Here is a 20,294-nt window from a genome sequence, read left to right as displayed (position 1 = left end):
TAGTCTCTATCTGCTGAAAGAAAAGAAACTTATTTGAAGAAGGGAAAGCTGCATTTATCTGTAGTCGTAAGGATAATTATTGAGAATAGCATTAGAAATTATGTTAGTTTAGGAAAATGGCAGTGGCAGGTTCTCCTCTACGGTCTGTGACCTCTCCAGCCATGGGTAGCTGTCTAGGTATGAATTTCCTCCCATTGAGCTGGCCTTAAGTCTACCACACAGTTGTTGATTAACCCTGAGATAAACGTGCCACGACTGAACGATTGCGCTCCCTCCCTCCCTCCCTCCCTCCCTCCCTCCCTCTCTCTCTCTCTCTCTCTCTCTCTCTCTCTCTCTCTCTCTCTCTCCCTTTCCCCACCCCCCCCCCCTCTCTCTCCCGCCCCTCTCCCCACCCCACCCCCCTCTCTCTCCCGCCCCTCTCCCCACCCCACCCCCCTCTCTCTCCCGCCCCTCTCCCCACCCCCCCTCTCCCGCCCCTCTCCCCAACCCCCCCTCTCTCCCACCCCTCTCCCCACCCCACCCCACCCCCTCTCTCCCGCCCCTCTCCCCACCCCCGCCTCTCAGCGAGACAGGCTTCAAGATCAGTTTTATTCCTCAAGCTCCTGTATCTAAAGTGTGTGGTGTCTTCAGCAACAGGGCCTTACCTAAAGTTCTGGAAGGCAGTCAAAGCACAATGGCAAAAGCTTGTGTTGCTTTAGGAGTCTCTTCTGAAGCCCCCAAGTCTAGGAGAGATTTGTTATGCCTGGTACTGGGGTTTTTGTTAAATAGTTCATGGCTCTTCAGGGAAGCACCATCACCCTATGAGCTGTAACACACACACACACACACACACACACACACACACACACACACACACACACACACGCGCGCACGCTGATATGCCTATGAATATCAGATAAAAAAACTTGATTGATTCTCTGCTTCTACCATGTGGGTTTCAGGGATGAAAAAAAAAAAAAAGCAAAAAAAGCAAAAAACTCCAAGCCCACTCCCAGTGACATGCTTCCTCCAGCAAACCCAAATCTCCTAATGCCTCCCTGACAGCTCCACCAACTGGGGACCACGTGGTCAACTGCTTGAGACTATGCAGGTCATTTCTCATTCAAACCACTACAGAACTCAGGGGGCCCTACCACATGCTGCTATTCTGCTGGCCACAGAGTCCAGGAGAAGGAAAGACATGGTATCTGGTGAGCCCACCAGGCTTAGGCGATTAGTTCCAAATCCAGGATCACACAGGTGCCCCTTATTCTATGGACACTAAGGAAAACCATAATTACTAAATAGAGAAAAGAGGTTTATATATGGGGGTTGCTTTTAGGGAGTATGAGGGAACAAAATGAGTGCCATGGCCAGGTTGGAATATTATGGCCTGAATGTAACAATGTCCTCTACAGCCTTGTGTCCCAACACTGGTTCCCAGCATATAGCATTATTTTGAGAGGCTGTGGGACTTTTTATTTGAGGCTCACCTGGCAGATGTGGCACCATAAGGCCATAGGGTGGCTGGTCCTAGACCTACTTCAATTCTCTCTGCTCCCTGATTAGTGCTATGTGATAATCAGCTGCCATATGCGTACCAATAGGGCCACCTGGTGCCGTGCGTTCCCACTATAACTGTATCCCCTATAACTGTGAGCCAAAATGAATCCTCCTTCCCTCATTGCTTTCATGACCTTATCCTCTAGAATATTCATGCTATTTTTGCTATACCCAATTAAGAGACAAGATTCTAGCACATTCCCCATTACATGCCTATTCCTTTTATTTTAGAATCCTGTTCTTGAAAGTCAACATTCTGTTTGTATTTTTCTAACAAAAATAGGAGGCTTTATAAAAACTATCTTGAATGTATTCTTCTGGGAGAGAAAGCTATCAATAGTCTTACTAAGCTATGGTCTCTGACATGGAGAGCAAGACTGTTATGGAGGCAACCAACTACTTACTGACTGAATTTGCTGCCCACTCCATAGGAGGGAATTCATATCTAGTACTGTGAATCTGCCCAAACCCCATGGCTGAGGATATCATAGGCCCTAGAAGAGAAGTTATTTGTGCTAGTTAGTTGTTTTGGTTTGTGTGTGTGTGTGTGTGTGTGTGTGTGTGTGTGTGTGTGTGTGTGTGTTTGATAACTTAACACAAGCTACAGTCACTTGGAAAGGCAGCATCTCAACTGAGAAAATGTCCCCATGAAATTGGCCTGTAAGACAAGACTATGTGGCATTTCCTTGATTAATGATTGATATAGGTGGGCCCAGTTACTATGGGTGGTGTTAACCCTGGTCAGGTGGTCCTGAGTTGTATAAGAAATCAGGCTGAGCAAGTCATGGAGAAAAAGCCAGTAAGCAGAGTTCCTACTTCAGTTCCTGCCTCTAGGTTCCTGTCTTAAGTTCCTGCCCTGACTTCCCTTAGTGACTGATTATAAACTGTAAGTTGAAACAAACCTGTTTTTCCCAAGTTGTGTTTACCACAGTAATAGAAAGCAAACTATAATGACTATGTCATGCCTATCATATCATTTTCAAATATTGGTGTTTGTACCATAACTTTATGCTGATGTCAGCTTTGACCAGATAATCTTCTTTTTGCAGTGGGCATCCATTTCTGCAGAGACTCATAACTAGTCAAAGTGCTGAGGAAAAGGGACTGCTTAGGGGCCAATACCTCCTCCAAAACTCAGGGAACAGCATAGACAAGGAGTCAGGAAAAATGAAAGTTAGATGAAGGGGAAAGGGTGTGGCCACTGTCTTCTTGGCATGACATGGCCCGTTACTCTCAGGGATTTACGGCAACTGAGATTATCTGGACAAAAGCCACACATTATGGGCTTTTCAATATTCTATTAGTTGTTAAGAAAATTGAAAACACCATATACTTTGGTTGCAACTCACAGGGAAGTCAAGCTGGAACTGATCTGGAGGCTTCCTTCCTGCTGGTTAGCTTTCACAGTGCCAGAAAGCGCAATGCTGGCTGTTGGAGGAGAAAAACCATCAAAGGTCTCAACATCATGAGCCTTGCAAGCTACAATACCACCTGCTAGTCAAAATGTGCCCACTGGTGGGATAATGGCATGCCTGTTACCATGGTAACAAGCCACTTTCTTATTGAATTTGAGGATCAACACCACAGAAGGAATTTAAGCCGGGTACTGGAAATTAACCAAAAGTCCATGACTGGGATGTCACAGGCCCCATTACTTTGCTTTGCTAAATAATCGTGGTACCAAACTGCCTGCTTATATGCATAGGTTGATGCTTTAATCTTTTATCAGGGAAGCTCCTGTCTATAGTAAACAATGGTTAATGGGGACTCACAACTAGTCAAAATGCTGAGAAAAGTGACTGTTGAACATTTACCCAAAATAGGTTGTCCATATTCACCCCTCGAAGGCTCAGGAATATTGTAGAAAAAAATTTAAGGGCTAGAAGATAGGAAGGAGAGCTGGGGACTGTTACTGAACCCATGAAATCACCGTAGTGGACTACCTGAACAAGACAGCCCATCAATATCCCATCATAGATAAGGGAGGGGTTGGTAAGGTACTGCCCATCTCTGGAGATATAGACAACGTTTTCTAGGTGAGGGAGCTTAGCCACTAAGCTGCCTTACTCAAGAAAATAACCCATCCCGTGCTCATGTAAGCAAGTATAAGCAGTGGAGTACAAACACATGTGTGTACACGCGCACACACACACACATAAAAGATTCACTGCAAAGGGGTTCAGTGAGAGGGTGAAGAGAATAAGAGAAGATGATAATAAAAGAATATGGTCAGAATACATCGTATTTATATATTATATGTGTGAAACTATGGCAGAATAATGAGGTCATGGAATGCTCATGTGGCCCCACCCCTCCCTAAGGAGTTAAGGGTCGCTAAGGGAACCACCCCTCCCTAAGGAGCTACTGGCAGTTAATGGTTGCTGAGGGAAAAGAGACATTTTCTTCGGCAGTGCAGCTGCTGGTAAGCTGCCCACGATCCAGTCACTAACCCCTCACTCATGTCATGTGAGCAACCCAAACTGAGCTCAGTGAACCATCAAAACCCAAAAAGACATCAAAGTAAATGAGGAAGGTATCTGGGAAGAGGAAGAGGACCAGCAGGAAGGGAGGAAGACAAGAGAGGGTGAACATAATCAAATGCATTATATACATATGTGTATGAAATTATTGTTTTTTTGTTTTGTTTTGCTTTGTTTTTTTGGTTTTTCGAGACAGGGTTTCTCTGTGTGTGATCAAAATTATTTTATGAGTGAAAAAAAATTTGAATATTCCTGCCAATTTTCTCAGTGACTCTTTTAGACACCTGAGTGAATAGTGATCCAAAACACAGCTGAAATCACAAAGATGGTAAGTGCATTAGCAAAATACTGAGAATTTAAATTATCTAGTTTACAGGGACTGGGTCAAGATGGCATGGTTTATTTAAGTGCCACAGGCTTATTCAGAACTTTTACAATATACCAAAGTATTTTAGTATGTACTATTACATTAGGTAGAACACAGAACTCAGCAACTATGTTATTTATAATGCTTAAAAAAGAAAAGAAAAGAAAATAAATAACCTAGAACATGGACATCAGTCATCTCCTAATGATTTTCTTCACTTCTACATTGAGCCCCTTAGTCAGAAAATGACACACGGTTTTTATTGATTAAATCCAGTAGGTACTTTCAAGACTCATTTACTGTTAGTTTCTGAGCAAACAAAAATTTCAAGTGTAAATACTAAGGCTAATATTTACTTCCATTTTACATTTCATTTCCCTTGATACTATGACATACAATTTAAGGAATAATCAAAAAGGGAAAAAAACTTCAATGACAATGAATTTTGTAAATATACACATATACATAAAGCTAGAAAGAGATTTGTAAAAATGGCAAAAGGAATTATTAGTAGTAAAATTGTATGGCTTTTAAATATCTTTTCAGCTTAATTTTTATTGTTCTATGTTCTATGATGAACATGATTCATAATAAAAGGTTTCATAATAAGAAAGTTTGCCATCCTTCTAAAAACCAACCACCAAGCAGATTACAGTGTATCTATCAATGGAATACCAACAGTTATTAAAATGTTACAGAAGAGTATTGAATAATATGAAGAAATTCTTATGTTACTAGCTGACCATGCTATCAGACAGTATGCTCAGAATGATCCCAATGTCATTGGAAAAACAAAAGCCTATGAATACATAAAAAAACACCTGTATATGAAGTATGCCAAAACATAGTGTTTAGGCGGTAGAATTATGGTTTTTAAACCATTTTTGCACCTGTATTTTCACCAATTTTCCTCTAGTAAATACAACTTTTTTTCTAATATGCAAAAAAATATTTTAAAATATCTACATTTAACATGAAGTTACTATGTTAAATAAGAGGAACAGACGCTGATGGAGCAGTACAAAAAGGTCCTTCTACTGAGGCTTTCAAGCTCTACACCAACACCAGTCAGAAAGATGCCTGCCTCCCAGCATCACCAGTGGGAAAGATGCCTGCCTCCCAGCATCACCAGTGGGAAAGATGCCTGCCTCCCAGCATCACCAGTCGGAAAGATGCCTGCCTCCCAGCATCACCAGTCGGAAAGATGCCTGCCTCCCAGCATCACCAGTCGGAAAGATGCCTGCCTCCCAGCATCACGACAGTGACCAGCAAAACCACTCTCTCCTGCTCATGCTTCATTATGCTGGGCCGAACCACTGACCCGCGCAGCAGAGGCCACTGCTAACAACAGCAGCAGGCATCCAGAAGCTTTTGTTTGGTTTAATTTTGACAGTGCTGGGAATTAGATGTCTTGGGGCCGTGTACATGCTAGGTAAGTGTTCCCCACTGAGTGACATTCCCAACCTCAGTCAGACCCTGGTGAAGAATCTAGATTTTTAAAAGTACAGCTATGAGTCTGATTGCAAGTAAACATGATTTGCAATCAAGTGATTATGGAAATGCAGTATTTAGTTGCACAGAACACACTCACTAGGGAATTCTACTCTCAGACCTGGTAGAACTCTGAGGTCATCAGAAGACAATTTTTAAGACATTGCCTTCAAGGGTGCCATGTCAATATTGACTAGAAAAAGTATAAGAGATGTCACGCTAGAGAGGTAAACAGCTCGAGAGCCTAGCTTCCTGTTTATATAATTTGAAGTCACTTTACTGCTAGCCACAAAATGAGTCAGCATTCTGATTTAATCTAAGAATTTCTTGACTTTCCACATACTAAATGAGACTACAAAGAACAGCTGAAAAGCCAGAAGACACAGGAAGGACAGAAATAAATACAGACATGTGTCCTCCAGCCCAAACAATGAGATAGCTATGGAACTAGACTATCAGTTCAATCTATTTCCAGATCGCTGTCCTCACTGTGACAGGTGGCAGAGTTTCGCACAGATGTCAGCACCAAGACTTCCTTTTCTGGGAGCAATCCAAATTCCTGTAGGAAAGCTTCAAGGTCTACAGCAAAGAAATCTTCCCCCAGCTGGTCAGTGACACGAACAAAATTGCCAATCAATTCACCCGCCTTGTAGATGAGCAGAGCAGGAAGGGCATTCCGGGTAAAGCGGCTGCTGGCCCCAATAACTGAGCTCCTCACTCGGCAGAATTTGACAGCCGGGTACTCTGTGGCAAGGCAGATCATGCAGCCATTCATGGCTTCAGTCCCAGGGACGCCATCCTCATAGATATGAACCATGATAAGGGTGCTTTTCTGTTCTTTATCGATCATGTCTAAAAACCCTTCTCCACTGAGGATCTCAAAAACTTGCTTGAACTGGGGCCCTTTATGAAACTGCTGCCGCATCTCTTCCATCCTCTGCTCCCGATACTGCTGCAGAAACTCTTCGTCATCCAAGCTCTTGTCCGTTGTACCAAACTCCTTCAGAGTCATCTACAGAACAAGACCAGACGCTGAACACAGCTGATCAGTGTGGATATGCACCCTGTACTTAGAATACTTGAGGCTCATACTAGTGTCTTATGCACATATGTCCCCTACCCCACCACACCCCACCCCTTAAAATTTTTTAAGTATAGAGGTGTGTTGTGTGTGCACCACATCCTTGCTGGTGCTTGTGGAGGCCACTGGATCCCTGGGATCTGGAATTACAGAGGTTGAGAGCCACCACATGGGTGCTAGGAACCAAGCCAGGGTCATCTGCAAAAACAAGTACATTTAACAGCTGAGTCATCTTTCCAGATCCTCTTTGAAATTTACTTTTGGGGGGCCAGGGGCAGGGCCATGCCCATGGTGCTCCCATGTGATTTAGAGGACAACTTGCAGAAGCTAGTTGCATATACTACCATGTGGTAATTAGGACTACATGCCCTTGCCATCATGATTGAATTCACTTGTCACTGAATTCTTGAGTTAATCTTACTGGAAGAACTTTAATAACCCCATTTTGTAAATGCAGGTATTAGCTCCAAGATTTTACATTATTTGCACAAATTTATACAAGTATAAAGTACAAGACTAGGACTGGAGAGATGGCTCAGGGGCTAAGAGAACTGACTGCTCCTAGGGAGGTCCTGAGTTCAAGTCCCAGCAACCACATGGTGGCTCACAACCATCAGTGATCTGATGCCCTCTTCTGGCCTGCAGGTGTAATGCAGGCAGAGCACTGTCTACATAATTAATAAATCTTGAAAATAAATAAATAAAGTAAAAGACTAGGCTTCAAACTGGATTCTCTTCAAGATTTGTTTTTACCCTTTTACATTATGTGTATATATGTGTCTGTGTGGGGCATGTGAATGTGAGGTCAGGTGCCTGCATGGTTCAGAAGACAGTGTCACTCTCTGAGAGCTGGAGTTACACACAGTTGGAAGTCAGCATGTGGGCTCTGGGAGCCACGCTGGGGTCTCCGTAAGAGCAGAGCCTAGTCTCATCTGCTCAGCCATCCCTCTAGTTCCTTAACCTAGACTTTAGAAACTCAGGTTTTAACTCCAACACCACATTGCCACTCATTCCAAAACAGCAGCACCACATAGTGTCACTTCTCTGATGAGCATTCTTTCTGTCAGTCTGGACAAAGCATTACTTCACTCACTCTTACTCTTTTCTGAAAAGACAGAACAACTAAGGAACTTCCAAAGGAACCCTCCTCATTGCTGCTCTGTACTGTATACATGCACATGACACAAATGCTAAATTATTTTCTCTTCTTTTTCTTTCAAAATGTATTCATTGTATGTGTATTTTGTCTGCAAATGTGCACCAAATGAGAAGTGGCACCTTTGGAGGTCAGAAGATCCCTGGAACTGGGGAAACAGAAGGCTGTGAACCACTTTTGGTTGCTGGGAATCAAACCCAGGTCCTCTGCAGCAACAACCTGTGCTCTTAACCACTGAACCAGCTGGCCAGTGCCAATTTTTTTTTTTTCCATTTTGAAACAGGGTTTCCCTGTGTACAACAGGCTGGCCTGGTACTCACTATTATACACGAGGCTGGCTTTAAATCAACAAGCCTCCTGTCAGCCTCCCGTGCAGTTGAATTACAGCCATGTACGACCAGCTTCTTTATTTGCTAGTCACTGACTATAGTTGTCTGGCTTCTGTAGCAGCAGCTGTGGGTATCTCATAACCTACTTTTCTCTATAGGTAATACTAACAATAATTTATAATGACCAGTCATAGTGGCTCATACCCTTAATCCTAGCACTCAAGAAGCAGAGGCAGGCAAATCTCTATAATCTACAGCCTGGTCTACATAGTTAGTTCTAAGTCAGCATAGTATGACTCTGTCTCAAAAGAAAAAAAAATTAATAATAATTTTAAAATATTTCCTCATGTTTCCAAACATTTTTATAAACTGACATACATATATGTCATATTAACCTTTCCCCCAGTCTCATTTCTGCCAGCCAGGCAGTGCCCAGTTCTGATCTACTATAAGTGACTCAATAGGATAGAATCTCTCAAATTTGACCTCTGTGGTCACATGACTGTTGCTTCATTCTGGCCTCTCTGCTCAATGGCTGTGAGTAGCAGGCACACCGTGCTACAGCCAGCATCCCTAACAGACACCTTCCTTCTGGCCTGGTGCAGCAAGACATCTCTGCCTAATCTTGTATAGTTTGGAGATGGTAAACACGGACCACCCTAGCCTGGTCAGTGCAGTGCTGTAACTGACCAGCATCTTTCTGAATTCTCTGTCTTATTACACTCTTCTTCCAATCACTCTAACCTGAGACTCTCTCTTGGCTGAAACTGACTGGGCCTTCTAGCTCTTACAGCCTTTGTCTAGGTTTTAGGCCCTGAAATCATTCCCTAGCAGAGTGATCAATACTTGGCTTAATGCTTTGTCTGCACGCTCATGTTGGCTGATATTTCTAGATGTCAATTTGCTACTACTGTGTGTGCGCATGTTCTACAGAGTGCAGGTGGAGGTCAGAGGGCAGCTCTGTGGAGCTGGTTCTCTCCTCCCACCTTTACATGGGTTCTGGGGATTGAACTCAGGTTGCCAGGCTTGCATAGCAAGCACCTCTGCCCACTGAGCCTTCGCACTGGCCCCAGTGACTGGTACTTTTAGCCTTAGGACATGGCTAACTGATCTTAGCCACTCCTATACACTTCTTCTTGGGCAGAAAGAGAGACCTTTAATGCTGACAAAGTAAGGAGGTGTCAGGGACGCGGGCTCAACTATCTCCTAGAATGTCTGTTCTGTGTATGCCTCCACAAAATAAATAATCATGAAGACGATTAAGAAACTAATAAATCCTCCACACTTTTCAACAGGCCACTCCCTAAGACGGGAAGAGAAGGGTAATGACCTCACTTAGCCAATAAAAGCACCAACTCAGGAAGAGATTCTGCCATAACCATGTGGAGCTGAGCTGAGACCAAACCCAGATGCACCACAAGTTGTGACAGGGCTCCCCGCTTTGCCCTGCATGTCACAGCTTCTTAGAAGCCAAATCCAACTTCTGCCCTTCCTGAATCACCAGGCCAGTCCCCAGGCCAGGGAAGCCCTGAAGAAGCCGCTACCTTCCCGCTGATTTTGTCCTGGAGGCCCTTCTGTTTCTGTTGCTCCTCCTCTTCGTCCAGATGGGACCTGCAGGTCATAGACAGCTTTCTGATCAGCCGCTCCATCTCCCGGCACTGCTCCGCCCTCTGCTCTGTCTCCAACTGCTTGAAGCGGCGCCAGTCATTGATCACACCTTTCGGACCTGAGCAGGGCAACCACGACCAAGACCAGACACGGGGCTTTGGACCAGCTGATAGCCACAAACAGAAATTTACATCTGCATGCAGCTCGCTCTATCTATGACAGTTAGCAGGAGCCTCCACATACTCTTGCGCAAGGCAGGGTGTTCTGTATGCAATGAGGTCTACCACAGCATAATTTGCAAGAATTAAACAGCCAATGCTGCACAAAGTATGACTCATCTACTCAAAGGTAAACAAAAGAAAAACTTAGGAAGGACAGTGGAATTCTAGAGAGAGAAATCTTGCCTGCGATGTAAGCACTCCACAGGTAGGCAGATCACATGTTCAGAGTCAGTCTGAGCTCTAATAAGATTGTTTCTCCAAAAACCACGGGCTGAGGATGCAGTTCAGGCTGCAGAGCACTAAGTAAGCAAGCATTCACAAAGCCTGAATCTGATCCCCAGCACCAAAGGCAACAGGGAGCAGGATCAAACAGTCTTATACATACATATAGATTTTTAAATGATTTATTTACTTACTATGTTTACAGTGTTCTGCCTGTATGTATGCCTGCAGGCCAGAAAAGGAAACCAGATCTCATTTTGCATGGTTGTGAGCCTCAGTGAGGTTGCTGGGAACTGAACTCAGGTCCTTTGGGAGAGCAGGCAGTGCTCTTAACCTCTGAACCATCTCTCCAACACAGTTCTACATTTCTTGACATAAAAGATACTCCAAGAATATTAGAGGAACAAAGCAAAACAAAACAATGACAAGCCAGTGTGGTGGTGCATGCCATGAGTATGCCAGGAGCCCCTAGTGTGGGGTACATGCCATGAGTATGCCAGGAGCCCCTAGTGTTGAAGCTAAGAAGAGAGGGTCACTTGAGATGGGGAGTTCTGGGCCTGATCAAGGTCCAACCCGGACAACATAGTGACACTATCTCAAAAAGAAAACAAAAAAGGCTATTTTTTTAACCAACAGGATAGCAAAAGTTTTTAAAGTGTTAACACAATAAGATAAAAACTGTAAGGAAAAAAATCTGTATTGCTGGCTTAACTACAAGTGCTGCCTCAACTAAAGCAATCTGTGACAATATTAAGATGTTAAAGTGGGCTGGGCTCAGTGGCAAAGTGCTTGTATGGCAAAAAACAAAGCTCTCAGTTCAATCCCCAGAAGTAGAAAGTTAAAAAATAAAAACAACACACAACAGTATATATAAGAGCCACTGAGATTAACTCAGCCAGTAAGGAACCTGTAGTCCCAGCCTAGAGACCTGAGGTAAATTTCTGGAATTTATCTGTAAAGGTGAGAGAACCAACTTCAAAAAGTCCTCTCATCTCCACACTAGCATCTTGGAATATGTGACCATTGCATATTCATATAATAATAATAGGCTTTAATTTTAAAAACTTAGTAGTGTAAATATGCCATTCCTAGGAATTAAATCCTACCAGTATACTCATATGTATGACTTATGGGTTGCCAAACCCAGTCCAGCCTATTGCCTGCCATATGCTGATATGCATACAGATTTGCATTACACAGAGAAAAGGCTAGATGCAAGCACAACGAATGTCTACACTGGGTTAACTCTGGCAGTAAAGTAGGACCGCAGTTGGAGAAAGGAGAGCAAGGCTAACTGATACACACTTTAGAGGCCACTTTGAGTCAGTCTGCAGAGCTCAGAGCCTTCCAGTACCTGTATTGATTGAGATGCCGTCGCCGGCCAGCTCAGCCTCTGCAGGTGTGGAAGCCCTGGCTGGGGCTCCCCTGCCTCTGTCTTTGTCTTCGTGGTCGCTGTCCTCATCCTCGCTGGTGCTGTAGTAGTACTGTAGTTTCTCCCCCAGCAACTTGTCATCCAGGGTTGTCATGGTGTCTGGAAGAAGGCAATGTATCAGGGACTTTTTTTTCTTTCTTTCTTTCTTTTTTTTTTTTTTTTTTTTTGGCTGGCTTGAGCAAGAAAGGCATGAATCTGAACTATATGAGGTGCCCTTGGGCTGACTTCCGACAACTTAGGGGAATCTTAAGTGTTTTCAATAAACCCCAACCATGGAGCTATGGCAGTTTCCCAGGCTTTTGCTATAGAAGGCAAACCCAAGGCCTAGATAAGGGAAACTGCTTTGCCAAGCTCTATGCTCTTAACAGACTCACAGATGTCTGACTCCAGGGGCCTCAGAGGCTCCTTACTGTCTGTCTATTCGTGTGCACTGGCTAGGAGGAATCTACTGGCTGGTGGGCTTATTCATACACATTTTTAGCTTTAAGACCTCCAGAGGACAAACTGGGGACAGGTCCTCAGGGAAAACTTCAAAAGGGACCCCCAAGGGTATACTGCTGCCTCACTAAGAGCCTGGCTATATGATCTCAAGCTGGCCCAATTCTGACCAGCTAAACCAAGTCTCCACAACAAAATTTTGTTTTGTTTTGAGACAGGGTTTCTCTGTGTAGCCGTAGATGTCCTGGACTCACTTTGTAGACCAGGCTGGCCTCGAACTCACAGCGATCCGCCCGCTTCTGCCTCCCTGAATGCTGGGATTACAGGTGTCCCCAGCTCCATGACAAAATTCAAATCATAACCAGATGTTAGGACCCAGCTATTTTGGGGAAAGGTTAACAGTTCAGCTCTTTAGAAGTCTGTTTGAGGATCCAGCAGCAATGACTAGGAAAACAAAAACAAAAACAAAAAACCCGCCCTTCCTCTAAGCATACCAACACCGCACTGGCTGTAGTGAAACTTAACACACAGCATTTACATGCGTATCTCTCTCCCACACTGCAGAATCCCAAGACAGCACTGTGCAGGCCAAACAACAATCAAGAGGAAGGTGCTAGCAAGAGGGAAGGGAAGAAAACTTTAAAAATCTCCCTGTCATGCATGTGTCAAAGGAACACAACGCGGTTCGAGATTCATCAGAGATGTGCAACGGGTGAAGACAGGGCCAAAGGAGAAGTGTACTGAAGAGGCCTGTGAACCTAACTGGGGTGGGGGGTGGGGGGCGGGTAGGTAGTAAACTTTAAGAGGGCGGGGTTAAGGTAAGGCACAGAAGCGAAGGAGCTGAGACATGGGCAGGGCCAGTGAAAGGCTTGCCAAAGAGGCCAGGCAGAGGAAGGCAGGGAAGGAAGGTGTGTTCCTTCAAAGGAAGTAGGGCACTGAAGAGGGCGGAGCCGAGTAGCCGCAGCAGTGAGGAAGACAGGGCTGAGGAGGCGGAGCACCCTGAGGATGGAGCCGGGGAGGGGCACAGTGAGGAGGGCGGTACCGATGAGGGGCGCACAGACACCGGAAGGGATTTGGGAGAGCACGGGAGAAGCGGGAATCCAGGGGCCCAGAGGCTAGGTAGTTCGCCCAAGGCGCACAAGCCCCTGCCCCGCCCATGTCTACACCCGCCGCTTCCTCCCGCAGACGTCTGTGCAGTTAGTTACCTCGCTCGCTCAGTCGCTTCCTTTTGAACTAGCAGCTCCAGTCAGCAACAAGGAATGCTCGGTTAGACAAAGTGCCTGAACGCCCTGCGCGGCAGAGACAAGCCGCCTACAGCGGACTATGCGGACCAATCAGGCGGCCTTCCGGCGTCATGGCGGATACATGCTGCCCAATCACAAGAAGCTTATCCTGGCGTCTGAGGAGAAGCTACGGGTTCCATCTTAGGACAAAACACCTCGACAGTAGGTGTTTTGACACTTGAACTATGTATTTTTAGTTTTGAATAATACGAAAATTTTATTAAATTTCCTTCCAATTTTCAAAAGAAGTTAAAAATGCATTTTCTTGGTTCTTCGTGTGCATTAAAACGAAAAAGTAGCTCAGAAACATTAATTTTTTCAAGAATAAGTAACTTATAGAACAGAAATTAAAACTTGAAACAAAATGCAAATTCCGGCCCTTGACAACCAAAACTTGTATGACAACCTGAATTGAATTATTGGGCATGAAAAGGGCATAGACAACTAAAGAATCTGAATAACTCTTATCAACTAATGCTAGTTAAATAGTTGATTCAACAGTTTACAGAATGTACTACAGTTGTAATTGGTGATAACCTTTGAAAATTCTATATAAACAGGTCAAGGAAACCATTGTATTTTTGGAAAGTTTTTTTAAACCTAATATGATTTCAAATTGCCTAGGTTTAGTGTCCAGTACACAACTGTGAAATTGCTCTTTTAAAACCGTGAGCAAATTAAATCATATAAAATGTGCTCTAATCATATAAAATACAGTTCAAAATAAGGTTCTTAACTTGAAGAAAGAAGCTCTCGGACCACCTATATGTTACTGCAAAGTTGTCCGTGTCTATATTTCCATTAGAAGCTATTTGTTCAGGCTATCAGAGACAGCACCCTCCAGTCGTCCTCCCCCCAGCCCCCACCCTTAACACAATTCATTTTAAAAGCTCCTATGGGAGTGGTTGTATTTTTGCCTGCAGGATAAATACTTTACCCTGTTCAGCTGTGTTGCACAGCCATTTTATGTTTGTGGTCTGTTTTAAATAGCACAGGCAGCACTCAGAGTGTCTCTGCAAAAGGGATCTCTATAGACATTTTTTAAATGAGTTCATGAGGACCTGTGAGATGACTCAGCTAGCAAAGGTGCATGCAGACGCAAGTTCATCCCCCGGGACACACGTGGTGGAAGGCAAGAAGTGACACTGGAAAGATGTACTCTGAATGCTACACAGGGGTGTCCCCACGCCATGTAAGTAAATAAGTAAATGTAAAACACACACACACACACACACACACACACACACACACACACACACATTTAGTGAATACTTTGGTTTTAATTTTGCTTCCTCCCCTGCCCCCCAAGAATGGGTTTCTCTGTGTAGCCTTGGCTGTCCTGGAACTCACTCTGTAGACCAGAGATCCGCCTGCCTCTTGCCTCTCAAATGCTGGGTTTAAAGGCGTGTGCCACCACGCCCGGCTTTAATTTTACTTTTATTCCATTCTCCCTAATGGGGCAGTCTTCTTCATCCACAGCAGTACCTTGTCCTTTAAAGCTCACTCCAGCGCTGCCCACAGTCCTCCACTTCCTTAGGCAATTTCTTCTCTCACTTTATGAGCAACAATTCGTATCTTTTTTCTCAAATTTTAATGCCTCTTCCTCTCCCCTCACTCTAATAACCTTGACTCTTTTTTTCACTTGAAAAATGAAAACAGTCAGAAGAGACCTGCATTTGATTCAACACTCAAAATGCGCCCAACATTCTCCACAGCCACTCACTAAATAAATCACTGCTGCAGAAGTTCCCCATTCCTTGAGCTAATACCACTGTCCCTCTCTTTCTCCCTTGCTTGGTCAGGCTTCCTTTCTACAGCACATCAATATACTTTCGCACCCTTTTAAGAGTTATTTATTTTTATGTGCATTGATGTTTTGCCTGCATGTGTGTGTGAGGGCACCAGATCCCCTGGAACTCGTGCTACAGTTGTGAGCTGCCATGTGGGTGCTGGGAATTGAACTTGTATCCTCTGGAAGAGCAGCCAGTGCACTTAACCGCTGACCCATCTCTCCAGCCCTAACTTTCTCATTCTTAAAAAATATTAGACACTGGGGCTGGAGAGATGCTCAGTGGTTAAGTGTACTGACTGCTCTTCCAGATGCTCTGAGTTCAATTCCCAACAACCACGTGGTGGCTCACAACCATGTGTAATGAGATCTGATTCCCTCTTCTGAAGTGCATGAAACAGAGTATTCATATGCATTAAATAAGTGAATCTTTAAATATATATGACACTTTTTCAAACCTTTCTGATTATTAAAAGTCTAAAATTGAGAAACATCTACCAATATTATAAAAATGTAAACCTTTAGCCTAATCACGCCAGTTACAGAGGTTCATCCTATAGAGAGGGTTGCAGGTATATATTGTCACATTTAATAATGGAGTTAGTACTTTATTAATAAGTAATTAATAAGAGTGGAGGCTTGTGTGAGCAGAAATCCCCATGATGGATGTTGAAACAGAAGAGTCACTGAAACCCAAGGTAAAGTTGGGCAAAAGAGACATTTTTATCTAAATGTTTTGCCTGCATGTATATAAGTGTACTGCATGTGTTCAGTGCTTGTGGAGGCCAGAAGTCTGTCCTATCCCCTGAAACTGCAATTATATACAGTTGAAAGCTGTCATGTGGGCACTGGGAACCAAACGCAGGTCCTCTTCCAGAGCAGCCAGTGCTCTTAACCACTGATCCATTTCTCTAGCCTCATTCTCTGGTTTGCTAAACACCACTCTCTCATTTTCACCAAGTCAATGGAGGTTCTTGGTGACTTCTCTGTTTCCTTGCCTCTATATGTTGTGCCCTTGAAAGCGCGCGCTCTCTCTCTCTCTCTCTCTCTCTCTCTCTTTCACTCACTCACTCACTTTTTAACTATTTAAGGAGAAGCGAGCCCAAAACTAAGATGGAGGCACTGACAGGTGGCACAGAGAATTTAAGAGCACATATTGTTCTTGCAGAGAACCGGAATTCTATTCCCAGGATAATGTCAGTAATTTAAAGCTGCCTATAATTCCAGCTGCAGGGGATCTGACGCCCTCTTCTGGGCCCATAGGCACTGCATTGAACATTCATAAACCCACATTCAGGCAGACACTTATACACACAATTAAAATCAAAATTGAAAACACTAAGAAGAGAGCTATGCTTTCATATTCCAACCTTGGAATCTACTAGTATTTGCCTAGGATGCTTGAGTCCCTGGATTTAAGCCCCAACAATGGGGTTGAGAGAGTGAGCCAATGAGTCCAACCGACACTCAGTGGGTGGAGACTATTTAGGTCAACATTTTTTAGAGGATTGTGAAGTTAGGTAACAAAGCCAGAAAGGTTGGCTGTTGTTATATTTATTCAAAAATGGCAACTTAAAAGCTTAAGAGAATTTCTATGAAAGAAGGCAATCAATACAGGATTAATACAAGATAAAACCCAGGAGAAAGAAGAGAAACTTAGAAAATAAATATAATTTGATTGTATATGCATGTGTCTGAATTGGGTTTGTGCATGTTAGTGCACAACATGCACTAACATGGTGTCAGATCTCCCCTGGCTAGAGGTAGACGTAGTTGTGAGCTGTCTAATGTGAGTGCTGGAAACCAAATCTGGGTCTTCTACACGAGTAGAGCCCTCACTCCAGCCTTAGATCCTTATCCTTTTGTTTGCTTGCTTTTCAAGACAAGGTTACTCTGTGTAGCCTTGGCTATCCTGGACTCACTTTGTAGACCAGGCTGGCCTTGAACTCACAGAGTTCTGCCTTCCTGAGTGCTGGAAACACAGGCATGCGCCACTGCACCCAGCTTCTTTATCCATTTTTATTAGTTTTTGTCACTGTGATCAGCATACCTAATAGAAGTAATTTAGGGAGAGGAAATGTCTTAGTTGACAGTTTTGGAAGGATCAGGCCATTACGGCAGGACAAATATGGCCATCTGGTGTTCAAGTAGAAAGGTAAGCACTTCACTGACTCGCCTGCATTTTATTCTGTCTGGGCCTTAGCATGTGGGATGGTGGTAGTTGAGTTCAGAGCACATCCTTCCCTTTCAGTTAATGCTTTCTGGAAAAACCCTCCCAGATGGACCAAGAGATGTGCTTCAGTTTTCTGGGTGCTTTAAAATTCAGTCAAATTGACAACAAAGATTTACCATCACTCCACTGAAAAGAAGCTGCATACACCTTTTATTTTTTTAACTTATTCCTTTCAGATATTTTGGATATACAAGAATTTTAAAAATAGGTCCCCAAAGCTGGGTGTAATCCCAGCCAGCACTCGGGGAGGGAGAGACAGGCAGATCTCTGAGTTTAAGGCCAACCTGGTCTACAAATTGAGTCTACAATTGAGTCTAGGACAGCCAAGGCTACACAGTGAAGCCCTGTCCCAAAAAAACGAGAAAGAGAAATTAAGACAGGTCCTCTTCTATCAGGCACGGCTTCGTTAGCTGCCTTCCCCATGGACGGACACTTCAGAATTTCACCTCCTTGTCCCAACTTGGTAATGGGGGTGATGGATCAGGAGGGCTGGATGAACCCTCAGACCTGACTAAGTTTCCAAATCCCACCCATTTGTCCCAGGATCAGGCTAGATGTTGGGCTAGGCTCAGAAATGCAAGCTATCTTTCCATGCCACCCCATTCCCACCACTATCCCTGCCATGTGAGTTCTGTGAAGGGGTGACATCCTATGGACCTCAGGTTGGAGTGCTCCAAGTCAGCCCGAACACTTCCAGCCTGAGAGGCAGGCAGGAGCTGGAGTAGCCAGAAACTCAGAGGATGTGGGGCTCCTCCTGGACGGTCTACCTCCTGAGCTCTGGGATTAAAAGCGTGAACCACTATGCCCTGTTTAACCAGAATTCTGGAGTGATTGGACAATAAAGTTCCCACTGAACAAATAGTACCATGTAACTTATATTTTTATCTTTTTCTGTATATTAGTAGAACATATTAACAGTACTCTCTAGTTAGAAAAATAAAAGTCATACTTGTTTTGTGACTATGAAACAATTTGCATTAGCAAGAGAAAATCCAAGCAGATTACAAATTATCATTAAATTTAAATTTTTGAAGGAAGCAGGTAAAAAAAAAACGCATAAAAGCTTCAATTCATTGAGGGTGTTACTTACTTGAAATGTTTCCCAGTGAAACAAGATTTAATCTTCAATCAAATTTCTTAGTTTTTTTTATACCTTTATATATTTATTACAAGTCTCTTTTGTCTCTTGGATTATTTTATTATATGAATGTAGTCATGTGCCAATTAATGACATTTTGATCAACGAAGTACTGCATGCATATATGGTGATGGGCTTATCAAGATTATGTTGCCTGATGTATAAATACACTGTATGATATGTGCTGAGAAATCCCCTAACTGTGCACCAGAGTGTCCTGTTTTCAGTGATGCAAGAATATATTAAAAGTCTACCTAAGGGGGGGCTGGAGAGATGGCTCAGCAATTAAGAGCACTGTCTGCTCTTCCAGAGGTCCTGAGTTCAATTCCCAGCCACCACGTGGTGGCTCACAACCATCTATGTGAACTGATGCCCACTTCTGATTTTCTCTTCTGTCATGCAGGCATACATTCAATAGAGTACTTATACACATAAATAAATTTTTTAAAAAGTCTACCTATACTTAAAGGACAGCGAACAGTATGAGAACTGTCTGAAATACCCAATCTAGCTATCTGACTTGTTCAGCTCCCATCCCCACCCTTCTTTCCCTATTCCTTTTTCTTTTCATTTGGGTAAGATGTTCCATTTGTTATGACTGAATGCCTTTCTTAATTGGAGTCCAGAACAAACAACCTTAAAATTCTATCTTTGGTATGTGGAGGCCCATTTTTTGACACAGATACAGCATTTTATCTGGCAAAGAACTGACAGACTGGACTCCAACTAACAGCCAGCTAAAGTCTGTGGCCTTCGCAGAGTTCATAAGGAAGGAGATCCTGCCAACCACCATAGGAATGAATTTTGAAGTTTATCCTTTCACAATGGAGCAGTGAGATGATGGCAGTACCAACTAACTTCTAGATTGCAGCTCTGAATAGTCTCAGAGGACCCATTTAAGTCATATTCAACTTCCTGACCTACAGAATCTGTGAGATAGTAAGCGCTGATGTGTTACACTGCTGTTTTGGGGAGGGAGTGTAACTTACTTGACAATAGAAAACTAATACAGGAAAATGCCTTTTTTTCCTTTATTATCATGTGTCTATTTTTGTATTCTCAATTTTCTAAAATTTTACTTAAGTATATAGGTGTTTTGCCTACATGTATGGCTGTGCACCTTGAGTGCCTGGAGAGGCCAGAAGACCATCAGGTCCCCTGGGACTGGAATTAAGATAGCTGTGAGCTGTTATGTGGAAGCTGAAAATTGAACCCAGGTCCTCTGGAAGAGCAGCCTATGCTCTACCCATTGAACCACCTCACCAGCCCTGACAAACTCAATTTTTAAAGAATTCATCTGAGTATAAGCCTTCCTCTTCAGAGGTAGACAAAGAATACCAGCTTATTTGCTCAATATTTCAGAAATAAAACTATATCCACACAAAAGCATTTATACAAGTGTTCATAGCAGCTTTATTCGTAATAGTAAAAAAATTGAAACAACTCAAATGCCCAATGGATGATGGGTAAACAAACCATGGTAT

The 20,294-nt window shown here is 43.5% G+C and overlaps 1 protein-coding gene across 2 annotated transcripts; it reads right to left on the bottom strand.

Moving 5' to 3' along the window:
• Positions 1 to 5,740: 5,740 nt before the first annotated feature.
• Positions 5,741 to 13,727, bottom strand: Pdcl (phosducin like). Of its 2 annotated transcripts, none has more exons than XM_051166526.1 (4): positions 13,573 to 13,727; positions 11,852 to 12,028; positions 9,991 to 10,172; positions 5,741 to 6,892 (listed from the first exon to the last, which is right to left on the bottom strand). In XM_051166526.1, the coding sequence occupies exons 2-4, from the start codon at positions 12,021 to 12,023 to the stop codon at positions 6,341 to 6,343; spliced, it is 906 nt and encodes a 301-aa protein (XP_051022483.1). In that variant the 5' UTR covers positions 12,024 to 12,028; positions 13,573 to 13,727; the 3' UTR covers positions 5,741 to 6,340. The 2 variants fall into 2 exon arrangements, with proteins under 2 accessions (XP_051022483.1, XP_051022484.1); XM_051166527.1 differs by lacking the exon at positions 13,573 to 13,727 and adding an exon at positions 12,622 to 12,741.
• Between the last annotated feature and the right edge of the window lie 6,567 nt (positions 13,728 to 20,294).

The sequence above is a fragment of the Acomys russatus genome, chromosome 24 (genome assembly GCF_903995435.1).
Source record: "Acomys russatus chromosome 24, mAcoRus1.1, whole genome shotgun sequence".
Lineage (NCBI taxonomy): Eukaryota > Metazoa > Chordata > Mammalia > Rodentia > Muridae > Acomys > Acomys russatus.
Note: the sequence above shows the minus strand (reverse complement) of the source record. Positions and strands in the feature narration are given on the sequence as shown.

What these genes read in the sequence shown, in the direction of transcription:
- Pdcl (XM_051166526.1), bottom strand. Translation starts at nt 12,023, where the DNA reads ATGACAACCCTGGATGACAAGTTGCTGGGGGAGAAACTACAGTACTAC. An exon ending in CGGCATCTCAATCAATACAG is followed by an intron (nt 10,173 to 11,851) that starts GTACTGGAAGGC and finishes TGCCCTGCTCAG; the next exon opens with GTCCGAAAGGTGTGATCAAT. An exon ending in AGGACAAAATCAGCGGGAAG is followed by an intron (nt 6,893 to 9,990) that starts GTAGCGGCTTCT and finishes CTTGTTCTGTAG; the next exon opens with ATGACTCTGAAGGAGTTTGG.